The sequence below is a fragment of the Temnothorax americanus genome, unplaced genomic scaffold, assembly GCF_048541705.1.
Source record: "Temnothorax americanus isolate GAGA-0224 unplaced genomic scaffold, ASM4854170v1 Scaffold48, whole genome shotgun sequence".
NCBI classification, from domain to species: Eukaryota; Metazoa; Arthropoda; class Insecta; order Hymenoptera; family Formicidae; genus Temnothorax; species Temnothorax americanus.
In genome coordinates this window covers 445,398-462,270 of record NW_027509635.1, presented here as the reverse complement: position 1 = coordinate 462,270, position 16,873 = coordinate 445,398, and the positions used below count along the sequence as shown (strand labels likewise).

Here is a 16,873-nt window from a genome sequence, read left to right as displayed (position 1 = left end):
CAGCCTAGGGGAAGGACACCCTGAAAATAAACCAACTTAAAAGCTATGGAAATGAGTTTTCAAGGAGCAACGTTTACCGGCTCAGGGGATTTGGACCCCCAGGACCCGGCGGATGAGGGATATCGTCCCGGTCTCTCACCGTCGTTATTAAACGTCGGGCTAAATATTAAATCACTGGTGGACAGGGTGTTCAGGGACACCGGAGTCACACCATCGGAGGAGGAGGATAAGGAGGAGGACTACGAGAGCTGCGCGGACGTAGCGGAGCATCCCGATAAGACCGCTACTAAGTCAGAGGAGGACGAGATCCTCGCTGGCGATGAAGAGGAGGACCGCATACAATCGCGGCGGCGCGCTAAGTCTGCACCCAAAAGAGCCCACATAATCTCGGAATCGGCCGATTCCGAGTCGGACTCAGACAAGCGCACGCGTTCCCGCTCCAAGGTTAGAAAGAGCGGGAAAAAGACTGCGCCAGCTGAGAGGGAGGGGGGTACACGTGGAAACCCTTCCACCTCAGTGATCAAGGAGAGAGCAAACTCGAATAGCGAAAGCGATGTCGAGTTCATGGAGGTGACAGAGGGTACGCAGAGAGCGGAACTCTCCAAAGAGCAGTTGGAAGAAACCCGCCGCGCCACACAGAGCATGATATTTAATAGATGTCTAATGGACATCTACATATCCACATAAGTCCAATATATATCTATGGTGGATATTTAATAGATATCTATTAAATATAAAAATATCCATATCTATCAAATAGCCACCAGCGATATCTATTAGATATCCACATGTTATTTACATATCCATTTCTGTTGAATTATCGCGGAGATATTTTATTATAAATGAATTATTAATTAGAACAATAAAAATTAAATCTGGCTGAGAGTCAACGCGGTTATTTGTGCGCAAAAAAATTATTAATTCTTCTCACATCTTCGTCCGGACGAATTTTGATTTATCACGCACAAAATATCGCACATTATTTGGTCAGATTTAATTTTTATTGTTAATTATCGAGAGTTTTACCTAATTAAAAATTTGCTGAATATATAGTGTTATTTTAATTTTAATTACTATTCTATATTTTACATATTGTAATTATACGTATGCGCGTGCCGGCCGCGGCTACTGCGGTGATAGGCCGATAGACAAAGCGCACGGGCATATATATAATAATGTGCCTGCGCGATCCTCTTTACGTCGATAAGGTGCCAATTCATGAGACGCTGAAAATGAGCGTTAATAATTAAGCGTCAAAGAAATGAAATTGAATTTGTTTAGTATTCAGCGTCGTCGCTGAATCGTCGTGTTAATCGTCCTAGTACGTACAATCAAACAATATTAACTAGACTTCGAAATACGTAAAATATTAATAATTATTTTCAAGTAATATCTTCAAGTAATAATATTTTATGGATACATATATATAAATAAAAGATATTTCTGAAGATTTTTGCTTGTTGAAAATATCATGATGTTGAATCTCGCTCACGACGCCGTCACGTGGTGCGCACCTAGCCCGCGCTTTCGCTCACGAGGCCATTACGTGGTGCGTGTTGCGTCATGCTAGCCGGCGCGCGGCATTTGTTTCACGTACGGAAGCCCGTATCACACTAGCGGCTCGCGACCGCGACTGCGACTGCGTCTGCGATTGCGACTGCGATTGCGATTGCGTCTGCGATTTTGATTGCGACTGGCTACTGTCCAATCACGATTACTGCTGCCGCGGTGGCGCAGTTTACGCTTTTCGTTGATCGGAATTCGTGTGACCTGTCACAACAGACCGAACAGACCAACGGAAAGCCGCGTTGTTCACTGATCTATATTATAACTAGATTAGTGGCGTTGTTACATTATATGCGGTAATATGCGGCGTAGCTTTTCTCGATACCTTTGCCGATGCCGCCGCGTTGTATCTCCTGAAAGAAAGGCTAACTGAGTGAATCGTTTTCCTGATCGCCGACATAGAGCTCACCGACGACAATTTGGTAACGTTGAGCGAATATCTGAAATACACACTCAGCCCAGACATGAATGTCAGACGTCCAGGTTGGTATAACCTGCAAACTTATCATTTTTGTGATATTTTACACGTTGTACGCGTGTCGTACGTTAATATCCGATTTATCTTTTAGCCGAGAAGTTTCTGGAGTCGGTGGAAGTCAATCAGAATTATCCTTTACTACTACTTCATTTGGTGGACAAGTCTGAGATTAACATCACGATTAGGATTGCCGGCGCAGTTGCATTTAAAAGAATTATGTTAAGCGCAACTGGAAAGTGGTTGGTTTTATATTCATTTGTTTATTTTAATGTCAAAAATTAATTAAAAAACTACTCTATTAAAAAATTAATAACCTAAAAATAAATTAATAACCTAGTTAATAACCTACTCTATTTGAGGCATTCGTGCATTTGTCGTCTAAGCTCTTAATCCTCCCGCTAATAAAAGGTACATTTTCGCAATTAAGTATGGGTAGGAAGACTGTCAAGACCGAAGCGCAGTGATGCTTGGTTAGAAATTTAATCAATGTTGATTCGGATAACAGCAATATGAGTCCCTTGTGAATTTTGTACTCAGATATAATGTATTTAACGATAGTTAAACGCTACAATAAAGATATGTTTTGAGATCTCAATGGTACATATATACTTTTCTGTTAATTTTTTTTTTAGTACAATATTACATAAGTACAATATGAAAATAAGCCATAGAAACATTTTATGTATCAAATAAGTGTTCTCTATAAAATAAAATATATGTTCATGTATTGTAACAATTCCTCTATAAAATAAATTAACACTTGTTTAAATGTCTCACTATAATAGATAATATTTACTTTATCTTTGGATAAAAAATTAGGAATTTGCATTACAATGACAGCCGAAAAAAATACTTATTAACTAATTACTTAATTTTAAACTCTTCAAAACTGTGTTAACAGTTTCAAAATTTCGTCTTCACACTTTTTTCGATTTTCCGGAGGTAACGAACGAAGCCTGGTTTCTAAGAATAATGCCAAAGTATGAGCTGAATCATTGATTTCAGGTTGAGGAAGAGATAAAACTGGGTCAGGTTGAGCCATCTGTTTCAAGGCACCTACAGCCTCCTCCATTATTGATGATTGTTTTTTCGTCTTCAATCCTCTTTTATAAAATAATTGCTGTTGGTTTTCTGATGATCGCTTGTTGGATACAGTAATAGAATTTTGTTGTTGTTGAGAAGATTGAGTGATGCTGTTGAGTGCAAAATTAGATGCCAGCCTTGGGAGAGATTGAGGTGACGGACTCTTTTCTGGTAGAGGTGCAATTGGTTCAAAATCGCTACATACAGATACACTAGAAGAATTTGGATCAGAAGATGTCAAGTGTGTACTTCCTACATTTACTTCAGGTGGAATTATCGCAAATTCCTGAAAAATAATTACAGATACATATAGAATTAGTTTCTGTACTGTGATTTACCGAGATTGTAAAAATATCATTTTTACTTCGAAAAAAAAAATAAAAAGAAATAAAAAGAAAATAACATAGTGGCGATTACTTTAAAAAATAATTTACCTGCAATGCTTCATCATAGTAGATATGTGGTGTATTTTGTGTACATGATGTATTATCATTCACTTCATCAATGATTTGTGAAGATTCTGAATCTGATGCTGCAGTTGTCTCTAGCTGGATATTTGATTGTGAGTCTCCTTGGATACAACTCTTTTGGAGAAACATTAATCTCTCAAACAGGTGCCACTTGGGCTTGTATATATTGTCTGTGCCAGCTCCACTGCGCTTTGATTCTTTCATAGCTTTAAATTTCTTGCAAACGTATCCTTCATGTTTCTAAAACGGCATGATACAACAGCACCTGTAAATAGCATCAATAAAAAGCCTATTACATAAATTTATTATTTTAATTCTGCATAACTTTAACTTATTAATATATTTCCTACAAAAAATTGTAATTCTTTAATCCACTCCAATATAAACTATAAGAAACATTAATATATATATTAATTATTCATTAATTATAGGTGTTATGTTAGTTAATATTAAATTAATTATAATAAATTATAAATAGCTGATAGTATTGAACCGATTCACTTCTGATTGTAAGACATACCTGTGAAATCTGAACCCAACTGCTCGGCTATTTCGTCCCATGCTGCAATCTTGAGATCTGTTCGTCTGTACAAGTGGCTTGTACAGTCCCAAAGAAGTGGTTTTAATTCCACAAGGTCGATCAGACGGTAATCTGTCTCTTTCGAGAAATTATGTTTCGGTGGCATTGTGTGACTTTCTATCTGCTTCAATATCACAGATGTTCAATATTATTGTTTTCAACACGGTCGTATACACGTGGTTTTCACGCACTAGCACCACATTACACCACGTGACCAAATCGGATCCTGTGATTGGCTGCGACTGTGACTGCGACTCGAAAAATGGATTCAAAGCCAAAAGGCAGTCGCCAGTCGCAATCGCTGACAGCTACCTTTTTGATTGGCTGAAATAGAATCGTAATCGCAGACGCAATCGTAGTCGCGGCCATATGGGCTTTACCAAACGGCAGTCGCCAGTCGCAATCGCTGACGCCAATCGTAATCGCTGATAGCTACCTTTTTGATTGGCTGAAATAGAGTCGCAATCGCAGACGCAGTCGCAGTCGCGCCGCGAGCCGCTAGTGTGATACGGGCTTCGTGCAAGACGCGTCGGACGCGCGCGATTTTTCCCGTTCGTTTCGTAGTTTCGTTTGCGAATCGTGCGTCGAGCAGTTTCCTGCTCTCGTCGCTCGGCGTGTATGCCGCGACTTTTCTCCGCTGGTGATATTTAATATTGTTCGGTTTCGTTCATGCAAATCGTGCGTCGAGCAGTTTCTTCTTTCCGCTCGCCGCCGCTCGGCGTGTACGCCGTGTATTATTGTGCCTTTGGCGAACTGCTTTTCTTTGCACGTAAGTATATATGTACAATACTATAGCTGCATGCATGCAGATTACCCGGGATTCGCCCCGGAGAACATATAATAAACACGTAATTAGTCTATCTCTCTCTCTCTCTCTCTCTCTCTCTCTTTTGCGTGCGCGCGGAAATCGCGAAACGCGAGCACGGGCTGATATGCAGTTCGCATTGTTCGGAAAACGCAAGACACATATCGCACAGTTACATATCAATCTAACCTCTCTGTGTATAAAGGTTAGATTGACATGTGGACTGTGCGTGTCAGCCCGTGCTCGCGTTTCGCGATTTCCGCAAGAGAGAGAGAGAGAGAGAGAGAGAGAGAGAGAGAGAGAGCGTGAAAATCGCGAGAATACACTCCGAGGAGGGGTGTCCCTCGAGCGAGGAGAGCAAGGTAAATTATATTAAATATTTTTTGTTGCAGTGCTGCTTCATTCAGTTACTTCGTCACTGCGTCTACACCATTTTACATATTATATAAAAGTATATGTAAAGATTTTGATCTCGGAGAGAGAATAACGAGAGAGAGTAAAATTGACGCACAAGGACTCTCGCTTCAATATTGTGGTTTGTCAGGTATGTCTTTTAAAAAGTTTTTATTACAATATTCAATATGACAATATTTACATATATATTTCATATTTAAAGTGTAGCATGTGTGTAAATTATTTTAAATATTTTTTGTTGCAGTTCTGCTTCATTCAGCTTTCTCATTGCGTCTCTACACTATTATTACATAAAAGTATATATAAAGAATTTTGATCTCGAAAAGAGAATAGCTAGAGAATAACTAGAGATAGAGGAAAATTGACGCCTGAGAACTCTTGCTTCAACATTGTTGTTTATCAGGTATGTTTTTAACCTTTAAACAGTTGCGTCAAAATTTGAAACATGAACGGTCACGTGTATAGGTCACACCTCAAAGTATTGTCTGAAACATTTTCTTATTTGTTTAATACTTTTTGAGATACTCTTAAGGAAAACTTTACAACTTTTTCAATATTTACAATATCTCGATAACTGTTTGTCAGAGAGACAAGTGATACAGAACTTTTTGACTTGATTTGATCTCAAGAATATGCTGTTGCAATAGTATCCCATTATTTTTATTGAGATGTCATAAATTAAATATTGAAAAAGTTACCAAGTTTTTCTTAAATATCTCAAAAAGTATTAGGCAAATAACAAAAATGTTTCAGACAAAAGTTATTGAAATTAATTTGTAAAAAAAGATCGTACAATAAAAAATTTGAATTTTTATTTAAAATATTTGACTTGGGTTCTACTCAGTTCAAACCGAGCCCCGGACTTAAAATCTAATAAGATCGTTTATTGATCTCTTTTGATCGCTCCAACTTTTATCTGACATTTTTCCAATAAACGAATAATTTTAGAGATAATTAGCCGTTCTCGAACTTTTGGTACACACGTATTTGTATACACAGGGTATACTGAGCACAGGGTGTATAAAATAAAGCATTACAAATTTTTATTTCTAAATATATTATTTGTAGAAAAAAATGTTTTAGACAAAAATAGGGTGTAAGAAGATTTATTTACTGACTGTATTAGTTCGGCCTTAGGTAGAGTTGTTAAAGTTAAGTCAGGGTCACTTTGAATTGTTTAAATTGGACCTCCTATTTTTTTATTGCATATTCTTGTAGCTTTTGTCGTATCAAAAAGTGAATACTTTACGAGATATTCCATATTTTATATTAAAAATATCATGACAAACTTTAAAATATTAAGAAATTCTTAACAAAGAAGAGTTTTATTGTAGTGTTTTGAAAACATTTTGACAAGGGCTACAAGAATATGCAATAAAAAATAACGATTGTACCTAAGGTCAAACTAATACAGTCAGTAAATAGATCTTTTTACACCCTACAACTTTAGTGTGAAACATTTTCTCTACGAACAATATTTTTGGAAAAAAATTTATAACGCTATATTTTATGTGCAACGTTATATTTTACATATGTATATGTTTGTATATCTTGCATACAAACTTGCAATCTTGCTCTTTTAATTATAAAAATTTGGGTTATATTTATTTTTCTTGTCAACGTCATTTTATCTTCCTTTATAATTGATGGCAATGATTACATCTTGGTTTGCGTCTTTTATTCAGTGTTTTCATTTAAACTTGTTTTCATTGTGTCCTGCTGTTCTCAGTGTTTTTCTGATTTCTGTTTTGGTTTAATTTTATTATTAGCAAATCTTATTTTATTTTTGGCCAATTGCGTTTAATTTTCTCCTTTTTACATACAAAAATCTTATATTCCATGATTGTTTTTTTAAACCAAATTCGTTGACATGTTCGATCTTCTCAGTTCTGAAATATTTGTTTTACTTTGTTTTCTATTTCCTATAGTCTTTTCTTTTTTCAAATTTGGATGTACTCACAATTGATATTCACCATGATCATTAAGTGTATGTTTTCTTATCCTTTCATGCTATTACCTGCCTGATGTGGTGTCAAAAGCGATTTTTGTTACAATAGCTTTGTATAGCAAATGTATACATAACAATTTTTATGATACTTTTATGATATGATATTTTTAATATACATTTTCCGTAGCTTGTACATTTTAGTTTATATTGAAGAAGTATGTGATTTTCTGTTTGCTGAAACTCAGCGAAAATTATCGTAGACAAAAAAAATTAAAAAAGCATTTTGAAGTTTAAGGTTTCAATTTTAACGGGCTATTGGTGGTTTAAAAAAAAATTTTGTATCCTCTTTGTTCTGTGCTTTAAAAAAGTACACATTGTTTTGTTCTTTAAAATTATGAATTTTTGATACTTCACAGTTTGATAAAAATTCTCTCGAAAAACTTAACTTAAGTGTCATAAATTTTAACATTTTACCTACAAAACGCTTTTCTTACAATTTGTCTACACTTTTTTTTTACCAAAATTTGTTTTAAAGTCGTGTTACTTGGTTAAAAAAAATCATGGAAAAATTTTTAAAGAAGCATTTTGTAGGCAAAAGGGTTATAGTTTATGAAACTTAAATTGAGTTTTTAGAGAGAAATTTTTTTTATGAAACTGCATAGTGTCATCAATAACGCCAAAACCGTCGTTTATCATAAATAACTTTCTCTGTTCTACCTGAGGGTCAATTGTAAATTTACTAGATATAACTATTTATAATTTTATTGTTTAACACCTGGAGAATATTCGCTCATTTTTGTAATTTTCACTGTTTTGAAATACACAATCAATCCTCTAGAATACAAACAAAATTCGGTATTATTTATGTATAGACATATTTTAATTCACGAATCGATTTATTATTATATATAATTATATGTCATTTTGTAACCATTTTTTTATGACAGTTAATCTCATACACTGTATGAAAATAAAATATAAAACAACATTTGAATAACGCTAATATGCAAGAAAGCGACAGTATCCCATTATTGGAATTAGATACAGTAAATATCAGTCTTATTAATTTTAATTCCGATGCGAAAACTGGTTCATCAGATGCAAATGAATCTTTGCACAACAATACCGACGATAATAATCAGCCAAAAATTCTGAAATCTCCTTCGATGTTGTCTCTAACACCACATCGAAGGAAGAGATGGAAACAATCTCGACTTGCATTTCCAGTCCAAAGTGCAAATAAAAATGAAATAGATAATTCTAATTTGGATGACACAGAGTCAGAAAACAAGTCACCTGAAAAAAAGATGTTATTGGATAAGTTTAATATGTAAATATCACTTATAACTATCACTAATAATTGTGGTAATGTATGTGGTATTGCTTTTATATATCCAATGAAACATTATTTACAGATGGTCGAAAAAAGAGAACATTTCAGAACAGCTTAATATGCGATGTAAAGTTGACAGAGCAAAGTTAAACGGCTGGGATTGCTGGGAATGCAGAGAAGTAATGCAATATTAACAATATAGTTATATGAGATATAAATTTAAAAAGTATACATAAAATATAAATATAAATGATAAATATAAATATAAAATATGAATATAAATAATAAATATAAATATAAATATAAATATAAATATTGTTCCGGAATGATTTGAAAATTAAAGCTAAGGTAAACGAAATGAAGAAGCGTCTCGGTATATCTCGCGTTATTATTATTGTTTCCGATCTGTCGCGTTCCGGCGGTGCCTGCGATCCGGAGAGTTTCCCAGCTCGGTACGATATCGCGTGGAACATGCGAGGTTCACGTGGAGCCTCACCTCGAATAAGATGATCGACATAAACACACGCGTGCGGGCGTTCGAGCTCGAGCATAGACAGTTTGCTTCCGGAGCGCTTTCAATACACTGTTACGCGACAGCTCTTCGGAAACCAAGTATATTGAACGACTTCGTTTGTCGATCGTTTCGTCTGGCGAGCTATCTTGAATGGCGCGAATAATTACTTCGATCGATATTGACTCTGATTTCGTCAAGTATCTGTATTAGGAACAATAAAAGTGTTACAACTCTATACGGCCCTCTCATTTCGCTTAGTGGTCCGTCCTCCTCGATTCCCGGTCTCTAACAAGATAGTACCAGCTCCGCCCGGAGTGTTTTCCAAGCAAAATAGCATTCCGAAACATTTGGTCCTTCGAGCCGGATCGGGATTGAGGTCTTGTGAACAGTGAAGTGGGCTGCTGGCGTGAATTGTGAGTGACCGTGTCTGAGTCACTATCGCCGCCAAGATGTCGTCCTTCGAAGAACTGCTCCTCAAACAGCGCTCATTATTCAACTCCGTTATGAATACTATCTCGAATTTCAAAAAATTGGGACAGGCGAAGATGACCCCTGCAGCTACCAAGGCGCGAATCGAAAGTACCAAGGAGAGGTTCGAACAGTGCCGAGTTTTAGATGCGAAGCTGCACGTCATCACCGACGCCGCGACCAAGGCGTCATACTCCTACTTCACCGATCGCGAATTCGAGCATTGTGAGGAGTGCTACGATGCTGCGCTGGATTATCTCTACGAGCAGCTCGGTGAGCTTCTTCCACCCCGGGATGCCTCCGTAAACGTAAGTCGGGTCCCAGAATTTCCATCGCATACCGCGCTCAATCTGCCGAAGGTCACCCTACCAAGCTTCGATGGATCGTACGAGAAGTGGGAGAGCTTCCGAGACCGATTCTACTCGATGATTATTTGCGAGGCGAGTTTGTCAAACGTTCAACGACTACACCATTTATTCTCGTGTTTAAAGGGTGAAGCGAGCGCATCCATCGAACATTTAGCGTTAACGTCCGAGAATTTTGATGTCGCGTGGCAAATTCTCTCGTCGCGATTTGAAAATAAACGGCGTCTTATTAATACTCATCTGAACAAACTGTTTACATTGCCCAATGTCACCGCGAAATCGGCTCAAGAATTGCGTGCGTTGCGAGACAAAGTACATGCCGCGACCGCGGCTTTGAGGAATTTAGCGCGTCCGGTGGATCAGTGGAGCGACATTCTCGTATTCTTGATTACGCAGAAACTCGATAACGCTTCGCGTGAAGCATGGGAACTTAAGTTAGGTAGTAGCGTTTACTATCCGACTTACGCCGAAATAGACGCGTTTATGGATTCTCGCATCCGCGCCCTCGATTCGATAATACCGTTTGCGACGGAAAAACCGGCCGACGCGGCGGCAAAAAATAAAGCGAAGCCGAAGGCGATAGCATCCCACGCTGCGAGCGCTACGAAGCTTTCGTGTCCTGTGTGCGCCGCGCAACACCTCTTGTACCAATGCTCCGAATTTCTCAATAAAACGCCGACTCAAAGACACGAGCTCGTTAAGAAATGCAAAAGATGCTTAAATTGTTTTAGTGCAAAGCATCAAGCAAAGGAATGCACGAGCCCTCACTCGTGTAAGCAATGTCAGAAGAAGCATCACACATTGCTGCATTTTCCGGAAATTGCGAAACAATCCGACAGTGACGCATCCCCCTCCCCTCCTACAAGTGAAGCTTCCCAAACCGGTATCGCCTCTCATGTTGTTGCCAAGTCCGTTCCGTCCACCCAGCCGATTCTCCTTGCGACCGCGCGAGTTCGAGTCTACTCGGAGCAAGGTCGATGTCAAACCGTGCGCGCTTTAATCGACCAAGGATCCGCGGCATCGTTTATAACCGAAAACTTAGCCCAGTCGTTGCGCATTCCGAAAGCTCGCACGTCCATCATTGTAACCGGTATCGGGGAGACGCACACTTCAGTTCGACAAGCAGCTACCATCACTATTACTCCAAGTACGTCCGTCAGTCCGGCCTATTCCATTTCCGCCTTAATTTTAAAATCCTTAACGCGGTATTTGCCTAACCGTATTAACGCTCCGATGAACTGGCCCCATTTAAAGGACCTCACCCTCGCCGATCAGGACTTCGCGGGATCCGCTCCGATTGACGTTCTCATTGGTGCCGAACTGTTCGGCTCCTTAATTCTCGACGGAGTTCGGAAGGGCGCCGCGAACGAGCCAATAGCCCAAAATACGGTGTTAGGCTGGATTATCTCCGGCCCAACGGGAGGAGCGCGTTCGAGCCAAAGGATCGACGTACATCATGCCTCAGTGGATGAAGATCTCGATTTCAACATTCGACGCTTCTGGGAGGTGGAAGAAATTCCCCGCACGTCCCAATTAACTCCTGAGGACCAAGCGTGTGAGGAGCATTTTCTCCGCACACATTACCGAAATCCCGACGGTCGCTACGTTGTCCGATTACCCTTTAAAAGGGGACCTCCGATTTCCATAGGAGAGTCTAGCCGGTCGGCTCTCCAAAGTTACCTTCGCGCAGAAAATTGTTTAAAACGAGAGCCAGCTAAAGCCGCCGAATATCACGATTTCTTAAAGGAATATGCCGATCTGGAGCATATGCAACTAGTTCCTGACAACGAGGAGTCGACTGATCCGACACAGATCGTCTACATCCCTCATCACGCTGTCTTCCGGGAGGGTAGCACAACGACGCGAATTCGTGTTGTATTCAACGCGTCAAGTCCAACCACCAACGGCACCTCTCTTAACGACCACCTCCTTGTCGGCCCTAAGCTACAAACGAATCTCGCTGCCGTCACCCTGCAGTGGCGTCTGTATCGCTACGTCTATTCTGCTGATGTGACTAAAATGTACCGACAGATTCTGGTAAATCCCCTCGATTGTGACTACCAACGGATTTTCTGGCGGCCCGATCCCGACTCCCCCGTTTTGGCCTATCGCTTAGGCACGGTCACATATGGTACTGCCGCTGCCCCGTTCTTGGCACTGAAAGTCACATTACAACTCGTCGTCGACCACGGAGCTGCGTTTCCACTCGCCATTCCGGTGCTTCAACGAAAACGATACATCGACGATTTTACCTTTGGTGCGGATGACCAAACCCTCGCGCGGCAGACTCGCGATCAAGTCGTTGCGATCATGGCGAAAGGTGGATTCACTCTGCGTAAGTGGGCGAGCAACTCATCTGACCTCCTCGATGACATCGACCCTGCTGATCACGGCCTTGCTCAAGCTCGAGAACTTCGCGAAGATGAAAGAATAAAAATCCTCGGCCTCAGTTGGAACCCGAACCGCGATGTCTTCCAGTTTCAAGTGAAAGGATCACCCACTCTGGGAGAAACCAAGCGTAAAATTCTATCCGAGATTGCCAAATTGTTCGATCCACTCGGATGGGCTACTCCAGTTGTTATTCGGGCAAAAATTTTTATGCAACAACTGTGGGCGTCGAAGTGCAGTTGGGACGAACCAGTTCCGTCCGACCTTCTTACGCAATGGCGCCGCTACTACGAGCAACTTCCGGAACTGGAAAAAATCACCATCCCACGCTGGACTCAATACGGCCCTCATACACTCGACCAGGCGTTACATGGATTTTCCGACGCTTCCACCACGGCCTATGCGGCGGTAGTCTACATGCGCACCGTGTCGATGGACGGTACGGTGACTGTGACGATGCTGGCCGCAAAATCCAAGGTCGCTCCGCTGAAGACCATGAGCGTCCCGAGACTGGAACTCTGTGCATCCCAATTGCTTGCCCAACTCCTCCTATTCGTTTGTCGATCGCTCGATATGCCGTATACACCGACATATTGCTGGACCGACTCCCAAGTAGTTCTGGCCTGGCTGAGTCGCTCACCGGCCTGCTGGAAAACTTTCGTGGCGAATCGTGTCGCAGACATCCAAACGTCACTCCCAAACACCTCCTGGAGTCATGTCTCCTCAGATGAGAATCCTGCCGATTGCGCATCCCGCGGTATTTCTCCCGCCGAGCTAGCCGCAAATTACCTATGGTGGTCAGGTCCCTCCTGGCTTATCCAGCCACCCGAACAATGGCCAAAAGACGTCCTACCAGAAGCAACAAAAACCACTCTCGAAGAACGACCGCCTATGTCGACAGCACATACCACGACGGTCACCCCCTCATGGGACTTATCGAAACGGTACTCATCATGGTCGAAATTGCTACGCGTCACAGCTTACATCCAGCGATTCGTCCGCAACATCCGATCCCAGCAGCAAGATCCATTCGTTATCTCTCCGCCTTCCATCGCACTACTGCCTGTCGAAGTCGAATCCGCGGAAAACTTCTGGCTACAGTCCATCCAAGCCGATCTGTTTCTAAACGAAATAACCTCCCTGACAAACGCCGTGCCTATTCCAAAATCAAGCTCCCTGCTTCCGCTAAACCCGTTCCTCGACAATCAAAAGCTTATTCGCGTCGGCGGTCGATTGCGTAATGCGAACATCTCGGAAACCGCTCGACACCCAATCGTCCTAAGGGACCACCCATTAGTGAGATTGTTGATTCGCGATACTCATGTACGAGCGCTTCACGCTGGCTCGCAATTGACGCTAGCGTTGCTTCGCCAAAAGTATTGGATCCTCCGCGCGCGCTCACTCGTCCGCGCCGTCTTGTATAAGTGCGTTATTTGCACGCGAGAACTAGCACCAATTCCAAGCGAGCTCATGGGCGACCTCCCAGGCGTTCGCGTAAACCGCTCCGTCCGAGCATTCGTTCACACCGGCGTCGACTACGCCGGCCCCGTTTCTGTACGTACTGCGAAAGGACGCGGCAATAAGGCTCATAAGGCCTATATCTCTGTTTTTATTTGTATGACCACGAGAGCGATCCACCTGGAGCTCGTCAGCGATTACTCCTCCCCCGCTTTCCTTGCCGCCTTGTCTCGCTTCGTATCTCGTCGCGGACGCCCTACGTCCATATACTCCGATAATGGTACTACCTTTCAGGGTGCCGATCGTGAACTAACCACCGCGATAAAACTTACTACCAAGGATCCGAATTTTCTGAATCACATGGCTACCGAAGGCACTGCCTGGCACTTCCTACCACCCTCCGCTCCACATTTCGGAGGGCTGTGGGAAGCCGCAGTACGCAGTGTTAAGTATCACCTTAAACGCTGTGTCGGGTCATACACGCTGACGTTCGAGGAGCTCGCTACCGTGTTGTGTCGAATCGAGGCTTGCCTAAATTCCCGTCCAATCGCGGCGGTGTCCGAGAACCTAGACGACTACCAGGTTTTAACTCCCGGTCATTTCCTTATCGGAGGACCTCTTATGGCTGTCCCTGAACCCAGCGTTCTCGAGATCAACGAGACCCGATTGTCGCGATGGCAATTAATACAGCGAATTACCGAGCAATTCTGGAAATCGTGGTCGAATGACTATCTCCTTAACTTGCAGCAGAGGCCCAAGTGGAGGGTCGCGCATAAGCTCGCTAAGGTCGGTCAAATGGTGCTCCTACGAAACGCGCTCGCGCCTCCATGTCAATGGGAGCTTGGCCGCATAACGGCTTGTCATCCCGGCGACGATGGCCTCACCCGTGTCGTCACGATTCAAACCGCGCGTTCTCAGTACAAACGCCCAATTACCAAATTGTGCTTTCTTCCTATTGATATAAATTCTACACAAGATTCCGCCATGGCGGGCGGCGTTGAGTCTGAGCCGTGTGACACGAGCGGAGGCGAGGTGACTTCCGCGACTCACTGTAGCTAGCGATAAAGTCTTTGTACTTAATGCGACATTATATATGGATATATATTTTCGAATGCGAGCATTCGAGGCGGGCGGTATGTTCCGGAATGATTTGAAAATTAAAGCTAAGGTAAACGAAATGAAGAAGCGTCCCGGTATATCTCGCGTTATTATTATTGTTTCCGATCTGTCGCGTTCCGGCGGTGCCTGCGATCCGGAGAGTTTCCCAGCTCGGTACGATATCGCGTGGAACATGCGAGGTTCACGTGGAGCCTCACCTCGAATAAGATGATCGACATAAACACACGCGTGCGGGCGTTCGAGCTCGAGCATAGACAGTTTGCTTCCGGAGCGCTTTCAATACACTGTTACGCGACAGCTCTTCGGAAACCAAGTATATTGAACGACTTCGTTTGTCGATCGTTTCGTCTGGCGAGCTATCTTGAATGGCGCGAATAATTACTTCGATCGATATTGACTCTGATTTCGTCAAGTATCTGTATTAGGAACAATAAAAGTGTTACAACTCTATACGGCTCTCTCATTTCGCTTAGTGGTCCGTCCTCCTCGATTCCCGGTCTCTAACAAGATAGTACCAGCTCCGCCCGGAGTGTTTTCCAAGCAAAATAGCATTCCGAAACAAATATAAATAAGTAAATATACATATTTTTCTCATAAATCATGATATTTGATTTCTAGCTTTAAAATGCTTTTTATTTTTTTGTCTACGATGATTTTTTATTGAATTGCCGCGGTTTGAAAATAGTCCAATTTTTACGGTATGAAAAATGTTTCCTATTTGTGTTGTTCAGTACTGTATAAATATGTTTGTGGTTATAATTTTTTTCTTTACTATTACAGTTTCTTTCAGTTTTTGCTGTTTGCAATTAAAACATTTTTTTAATTAATAATTTTGCAGTTTGAGACACATCTTCCCATTTATTGTTTCATATTAAAAAGATGTTATAAGTGCACATTTTAATTTTGTCATGACACACTTTGCTTTATTATTGATTACGAAAGTAATATCTTATTGAAAAGAATTTAAATATCTGATTTAACATAGAATAAAAAAATATATTATATTATTTTTTAGAATATATCAATCATGCCAAAACGAAAATTGCTGTCAGAAATGTCTGACAGACATTACCGACGATTAAAATGCGATGCACGTAATATCGCAAGTGGCAATAAAATGAGTAACTTATCAAAAGATTTTGCTGATATATATAGATGATCCTCAAAATTTAAGCGATGTTACTGCACATGAAATTACTGATATTAATCGCGATGTTGATCAAGCAACAAATGTTGAATTAAGAAATGAACCGCCACGACAATATAATAGTATTCTTGACAATGAAATTGTTGCATGTGATCTTGATGACAACAGTTCTAATTTGGAAAATTCATGTCCGACTGCACTAATTTTTAATAACGAGGAAAATGCTAGCTCTACAAGTATGTCTGGTGTTCTGTCAATTAAAGAGCATTTAACAAACTGGGCACTAAGGACAATATCAGATAACACACACAGCAATAACTGCATTGTTGTCAATTTTAAGAGAACATGGTTTTGAAAACTGTTTACCGAAAAACTCTAAAACACTGATGAAAACACCAAGATATACATTCATACGAAAAGTTGCACCAGGGGAATACTTTCATAATGGCTTAAGATCAGGAATAATGGCGTTTCTACAAAAAAGTCAAGATGACATTGATTCAGTTCAAGTGCAAATTAGCACAGATGGACTACCAATTTCAAAATCCTCTACTAATCAATTGTGGCTTATTTTAGGCTCAGTGATACCTAGCCTTAGTGACATTTTTATAATTGGCTGTTATTTTGGTTCCAAGAAACCATATAATTGTAACGATTTTTTGAATGATTTTGTGGATGAAGCAAAAATTCTTGTTACTGAAGGACTCGAATTTAGAGGAAAACATATATCTGTATCC

General features: G+C 40.9%; 3 protein-coding genes across 6 annotated transcripts in view; 2 read left to right on the top strand and 1 right to left on the bottom strand.

Annotated features, from left to right (window-relative positions):
- Positions 1–1,682: 1,682 nt before the first annotated feature.
- LOC143903508 (exportin-2-like) lies at positions 1,683–3,533 on the top strand. The gene is made up of 3 exons (XM_077417146.1): positions 1,683–2,049; positions 2,136–2,283; positions 3,050–3,533. The coding sequence occupies exons 1-3, from the start codon at positions 2,031–2,033 to the stop codon at positions 3,063–3,065; spliced, it is 183 nt and encodes a 60-aa protein (XP_077273272.1). The 5' UTR covers positions 1,683–2,030; the 3' UTR covers positions 3,066–3,533.
- LOC143903507 (uncharacterized) lies at positions 2,634–4,251 on the bottom strand. The gene is made up of 3 exons (XM_077417145.1): positions 4,118–4,251; positions 3,562–3,862; positions 2,634–3,413 (listed from the first exon to the last, which is right to left on the bottom strand). The coding sequence occupies exons 2-3, from the start codon at positions 3,799–3,801 to the stop codon at positions 2,928–2,930; spliced, it is 726 nt and encodes a 241-aa protein (XP_077273271.1). The 5' UTR covers positions 3,802–3,862; positions 4,118–4,251; the 3' UTR covers positions 2,634–2,927.
- A 427-nt stretch (positions 4,252–4,678) lies between these two features.
- LOC143903503 (uncharacterized) overlaps positions 4,679–16,873 on the top strand; it is a 52,125-nt gene continuing 39,930 nt past the window's right edge. Inside the window, exons 1-4 of one of the 4 annotated variants that reach the window (XM_077417138.1) lie at positions 4,805–4,946; positions 5,375–5,526; positions 5,641–5,799; positions 8,760–15,439. In XM_077417138.1, coding sequence (XP_077273264.1) covers positions 9,641–14,929 — 5,289 coding nt within the window. In that variant the 5' untranslated portion in view covers positions 4,805–4,946; positions 5,375–5,526; positions 5,641–5,799; positions 8,760–9,640 and the 3' untranslated portion in view covers positions 14,930–15,439. Of the gene's footprint in view, positions 4,947–4,967; positions 5,026–5,374; positions 5,527–5,640; positions 5,800–8,622; positions 8,675–8,759; positions 15,440–16,873 lie in introns of those variants that run through there. The other 3 variants (XM_077417139.1, XR_013258727.1, XM_077417140.1) reach the window with 3 other exon arrangements.

Excerpts from the sequence above, each read along its gene's own strand:
- LOC143903507 (XM_077417145.1), bottom strand. The coding sequence starts at position 3,801 with ATGAAAGAATCAAAGCGCAGTGGAGCTGGCACAGACAATATATACAAG. Across the intron at positions 3,414-3,561 it reads ACTATGATGAAGCATTGCAG|GAATTTGCGATAATTCCACC; the intron begins GTAAATTATTTT and ends ATTATTTTTCAG.